This window comes from Pan paniscus, chromosome 16, assembly GCF_029289425.2.
Source record: "Pan paniscus chromosome 16, NHGRI_mPanPan1-v2.0_pri, whole genome shotgun sequence".
NCBI classification, from domain to species: Eukaryota; Metazoa; Chordata; class Mammalia; order Primates; family Hominidae; genus Pan; species Pan paniscus.
The window spans coordinates 29,805,053-29,811,117 of NC_073265.2; the positions used below are offsets into that span (position 1 = coordinate 29,805,053).

The 6,065-nt window shown below is 45.2% G+C and overlaps 1 protein-coding gene across 7 annotated transcripts in view; it reads right to left on the reverse strand.

The window, feature by feature from the left end:
- Nucleotides 1-5,550, reverse strand: part of CCDC32 (coiled-coil domain containing 32) — a 53,021-nt gene extending 47,471 nt beyond the window's left edge. For all 7 annotated transcript variants that reach the window (XR_008621119.2, XM_057299932.2, XM_063596552.1 and 4 more), the window contains exons 1-2: nt 5,399-5,550; nt 3,193-3,448 (exon numbers count right to left, since the gene is read on the reverse strand). Coding sequence is in view for 6 of the 7 variants with exons in the window: in XM_057299932.2 (XP_057155915.1) it covers nt 3,193-3,436 (244 nt within the window). In the remaining variant the exon portion in view is untranslated. The remainder of the gene's footprint in view (nt 1-3,192; nt 3,449-5,398) is intronic.
- Between the last annotated feature and the right edge of the window lie 515 nt (nt 5,551-6,065).

A 6,065-nucleotide genomic window follows, 5' to 3' on the forward strand; every position in this document is an offset into this window, starting at 1 on the left:
TTCCTGGCAAATTTCACATTACTCCCTATCTTTCTATCACTCCACCTATGTTTTTCTCATATCTTTTTCCTCCAGTACATCATTAACAAAATCCCTTTTGTTTTTGCAAGATATTTCTTAGCTATTATGCAAGCTCTCTTCTGACTCTTCTGTCTTTCCTCAGAAGCTCCTTCTACCTGAATTGCCTTTCCTTCCTCAAAAAGTTATTCCCAGGTTTGTAGCTGATCTTCGACAAAGCATACAACAACACAAATTGGGGAAAGGACATCCTATGTAACAAATGGTTCTGGGAAAACTGGCTAGCCACCTGTAGAAGAATAAAACTAGATCCCTATCTCTCACCTTATACAAAAATCAACTCAAGATGGATATAAGACTTGAAATCTTCAAAATTCTAAAAGAAAACCTAGGAAAAACTCTTCCAGACATTGGCCTAGGCAATTTTTATTTTGAGATGGAGTCTCGCTCTGTTGCCCAGGCTAGAGTGCAGTGGTGCGATTTCAGCTCACTGCAACCTCCGCCTCCCGGGTTCAAGCGATTCTCCTGTCTCAGCCTCCCGAGTAGCTGGGACTATAGGTGTGCGCCACCATGCCCAGCTAATTTTTGTATTTTTATTAGAGACGGGGTTTCACCATGTTGGCCAGGATGGTCTCGATCTCTTGACCTTGTGATCTGCCTGCCTCGGTCTCCCAAAGTGCTGGGATTACAGGCGTGAGCCACCGTGCCCGGCCTAGGCAAAGAATTTATGACTAAGATCCCAAAAGTAAATGCAACAATAACAAAAATAAATAAATGGGATCTAATTAAACTAAAAACTTCCGTACAGCAAAAGAAATAATCAGAGTAAACAGACAACCCATGGAATGGGAGAAAGTATTTGCAAACTATGTATCTAACAAAGGACTAATATCCAGAATCTACAAGGTGCTCAAACAAATCAAAAAGAAAAAAAAATCCCATCAAAAAGTGGGCAAATGACATGAATAGACATTTCTCAATGGGATTTGAGAAGATATACAAATGGCTAACAAACATATGAAAAAATGCTCAAAATCACTAATCATCAGCGAAATGCAAGTCAAAATGGTGAGCTACCACCTCACCCCAGCCAGAATGGCCACTATTAAACAGTCAAAAGACAATAGATGTTGGCATGGATGTGGTAAAAAGAGAATCCGTATACACTGCTGATGGGAATGTAAATCAGTACAACCTCTATGGAAAACATATGGAGATTTCTCAAAGAACTAAGAGTAAATCTACCATTTGATCCAGCAATCCCACTACGAGGTGTTTACCCAAAGGAAAAGAAGTCGTTATATCAAAAAGATACCTGCACGCATGTTTCATAATTCATAATTGCAAAGATATGGAACCAACCTAAGTGCCCATCGAGCAATGAGTGGATAAAGAAAATATGGAATATATACACCATAGAACACTACTCAGCCATAAGAAAGAATAAAATAATGTCTTCTGCAGCAACTTAGATGGAGCTGGAGGCCATTATCCTCTAAGTGAAGTAACTCAGGAATGGAAAACAAAATGCCGTACGTTCTCACTTATAAGTGGGAGCTAAGCTATGGGTACACAAAGGTATACAAAGTGGTATATTGGCCGGGCACGGTGGCTCACACCTGTAATCCCAGCACTCTGGGAGGCCGAGGTGGGTGGATCACGAGGTCAGGAGTTCGAGACCACTCTGACCAACATGGTGAAACTCTGTCTCTACTAAAAATACAAAAAATAGCCAGGCGTGGTGGTGGGTGACTGTAATCCCAGCTACTTAGGAGGCTGAGGCAGCAGAATTGCTTGAACCTGTGAGGCGGAGGTTGCAGTGAGTCGAGATCGTGCCACTGCATTCCAGCCTGGGCAACAGAATGAGACTCCGTCTCAAAAAAAAAAACAAAACAACAACCAAAAAAAAAAAAAAAACACAAAGTGGTATACTGGACTTTGGGGATTCAGAAGTGGGGAGGTTTGGAGAGGGGTGAGGGATAAAAAACTACACATTGGGTACAATGTCCACTACTTGGGTGATGGGTGCACTAAAATCTCAGACTTCACCACTATACAATTAATCCATGTAGCCAAAAACCGCTTGTACACCAAAAGCTATTGAAATAAAAAAATTAGGGCCAAGCACGGTGGCTCACGCCTGTAATCCCAGCACTTTGGGAGGCCAAGGTAAGCCTTATTCCCAGGTTTGGTTTTGTGAAACATGGATGAATCTCATGGTTGTTCCACAATAAAAGGATATTACAATTCTAAAGACTGCCCATCATCGCCCTAGACTGATATTTCTTTTTCCCCTAGCATGGGACAATTTGAATCTCTTTCCTGTGTTTGGAATCTCTCTAGATACTTATACTATGGCCACAGGACAGGGTACTGAAAATGTGTTCAGGAAATATTTTTAAAATAAAATGGCTAACGAGGCAGAATGAATCTTATGTCAATATGCTCCCATTCTCAACAATCAATCTATTTATGTAAGTTTTTCAAACTCCAGCATCAGAAATCCACATGTAGCCCTGGGGCCATCACATTTTCTTGCAGGATGGCATAAGGTTTAACCCTTTTGAGTTATTTGAATATATGGGCAACCAACAGTAGGCAAGAGGGTTCTACAGAATGCCAAGAAATCAAACACAGAATTTAGATGAACTGGGCAGAGGCAGGAAGTGACAAAAACTGTTTTAAGAGCTGTTCAGGTAGTCACGGCGGCTCATGCCTGTAATCCCAGCACTTTGGGATGCCGAGGCGGGTGGATCACCTGAGGTCAGGCATTCGAGACCAGCCTAGCCAACATGGTGAAATGAAACCCCATCTCTACTAAAAATACAAAAAATTAGCCGGGCATTGTGCCAGGCGCCTGTAATCCCAGCTACTCGGTAGGCTGAGGCAGGAAAATCGCTTGAACCTGGGAGGTGGAGGTTGCCATGAGCTAAGATCACGCCACTGCACTCCAGCCTGGGCAACAAGAGTGAAAGTCTCAAAAAATTAAAAATAAAAATAATAAAAGATCTGTTCAAGGAAAAGGGGGCTGCTTCCCAACAGCCGGCTTGAAACATCCCTTGGAATTATATCTGACAGATACATGTGACAGGAATAACAACAACACAAAAGAATAGGAAACCAAGTTTGATGTAACAGAACTTCAATATGCTTCCCTAGAGCCGTCAAACTTACCTAGAGATGCTAAATACACTTCTGAATCCTGCAAGGGAGCCCAAGGCTTTACAGCTGGCTGGACAGCAAAGTCAGCCACCTCCCTCTGGCCTTCACCTTCAGGGCAAGAATCCACAAAGGAGTCTGAGAACGCATTGTTGGCACCATCTTCTTGTTCAGGATTTGGCAGACAGGAACAAATTTCAGCCCAGAGATCCTGGCCAGATCTTGTGGCTGTAGAGTCAGCGCTCTCAAACATTTTCATTTGGAATCTGAGCTATAAAACAGAAGCTCAAGTGAGTTAAGAACTGGCTTTAAGAATACAGCATAAGGTTGGGCACAGTGGCTCACGACTGTAATCCCAACACTTTGGGAAGCCGAGGCAGTCAGATCATTTGAGGCCAGCAGTTCGAGACCAGCCTAGGAAACATGGCAAAATCCCATCTCTACTAAAAATACAAAAATTAGAAAGGTGTGGTGGCACATGCCTGTAGTCCCAGCTACTCCGGAGGCTGAGGTAGGAGGATCACCTTAGCCCAGGAGATAGAGGCTGCAGTGAGTGGTGATCACGCCACTGCACTCCAGCCTGGGTGACATTGCGAGGCCCTGTCTCACAAATAAATAAACAAAATCAAAATAAAAATGGAATTCCTACAAGCCATACACAAAAGGCAGATACTGTGATTCCACTTATATAAGGTACCTGAGTAGTCAAATTCATAGATACAGAAAATAGGATGCTGGGAGCTGGGAGCTGGGAGGTAGAAAGAATGGGGAGTTACTGTTTAATGGGTACACAGTTTCAGTTTGGGAAAATGAAAAAGTTCTGGAGGTGGATGGTAGTTATGGTTGCACAACAATGTGAACACCACTGAATCATACACACAAAAATAGTTAAAATGGTCAATTTTATGCTACATATATTTTAACACACACACACACACACACACACGAATCTGTAGGGCATTTCCAGGTTGGACAACCAGCCTGCACTTTTCTCCAAAGATCTCCAAAATGCAACAGTTCTATCTCCAGTCAATTAAATTCTGTTTTTTTTTTCTTTCTTTCTTTCTTTTTTTTTTTTTTTTTTTTTGAGACGGAGTCTCGCTCTGTCGCCCAGGCTGGAGTGCAGTGGCGCTAACTTGGCTCACTGCAACCTCCGCCTCCCGGGTTCACGCCATTCTCCTGCCTCAGCCTCCCAAATAGCTGGGACTACAGGCGCTCGCCACCACGCCCGGCTAATTTTTTGCATTTTTTAGTAAAGACGGGGTTTCACCGTTTAGCCAGGGTGGTCTCGATCTCCTGACCTCGTGATCCGCCCGCCTTGGCCTCCCAAAGTGCTGGGATTACAGGCGTGAGCCACCGCACCCGGCCCCTAAATTCTGTTTTCAACAGAACACAGACTAAATCTTCCACAGTTCCATATACATGAAGATCCTGCTTGGTAAAAAGCGTCTGTCAGAGAGTACTGTCACAATGCAAGGGCTGTGTGCTCAGCGCATGCAGTTCAGCCATATGTCTCATGCTCTTATTTTAATACAATCACTGAAAGGTAGGTATTTTCACCATTTTACAGATGAAAAAACAAGTTCAGAAGGGTAACTTGCTCTAGGGCACATTACTGATATGTGGGGAATCCTTGACAGGAAAACCAGATCTGTGCTGCTCCAGAATCCATGTTTTTATCGAATACCATCCTGCTTGTTTGGAAAATATAACGAAAGCAGCCCAAGCACGGGCAGGTAGGAAAAGCTACGCAAAGAGCCTGGAGGCTTTTATAACTATCTAGGCATATGAGACAGGCTGACACCTTCTTTCAAGAGGAGACTTAGAAATCAGGAAGGCTGCCTGAGGCAAGGTCTGAATAATGCCAGGAGACAGAGCCCAGCCAGCGTAAAGGCCGGAAGTAAAAGGGACGGCTATGACACGGCGGTCCTGGGTGAACTGATGTCTAGCGCTACAGTGAACCCTCAACCCGAATTCGTCTGAAGCCACCCAAAACCAAAACTTTGCTCACACCAGAGCCCCGCATGGCCCCTTACCCCGGGGCAGGGCGTCCAGAACCACGCAGGAAATTCCGGCGTCCAGATCCCAGGCCTCAGTCGCTCAGGTCTCTAGGGCTGTCTGGACGGGATGAATCAGGTCCCAAGGACTCTATGTGGTATTCCGGGGCCGGGCCAGAGTGGGAGATCCAAAACGCTGGGCACCCCAGCCCCTCCTCACTTACCGTAACAGCTGCCCAGTAAACGCTTGGCTCAGCTCTGTCGCCTGTAGCCCGGAGGAAATCGGGAGGGGCGGAGTCCCCTAGTGACGGAGCCCAGGAGTCCTCCAACTACCTTCCCACCCGACGATGTTCTGTGCGTCGATTGGTCGAGAGGAGCTCAGCGTGGTGAAGAAGTGAGGAGCAGCAAGAGGCGAGCGGTGGACGGGGCTCTGGTTGCCGGGAAACGGTGGAGTCACGTGCCCTAAGCATTGCCCCTCCCCTCCCGAGGGCCAGGTTGATTCCTTGCAGATCCAGGGTTCCAGTCCCTGCTTGGATAGGGAAGTCGTTTCCAAGACTTTTGACTTTTCCTAGTCGCCGGAGCCAGTTCACCTCCTCCACAATTTTCTCTGTCGGTGTTTGTCTTCTAAAAATTTCACCCCTTCGTTACCCAAATTAGAGCACTTCCGCGGCTTCTTTCCTTACTCTCCCGGGAGACTCATGTCTCATTCATCAAATTATGAAGCTTTCCTTCATTCATTTAGTCAATAGATACCAAGCTCCTGCTGTGTTCTAAGCATTGTGTTAAGCGTGAAGTTAAGACACATATGACTTGATATAAGTCCTGGAGATCCTTACAGCTTAGTAGTGTAGGAAGGGGGTCCGCCATGGAGGCATAAAAGTTTACAAATAA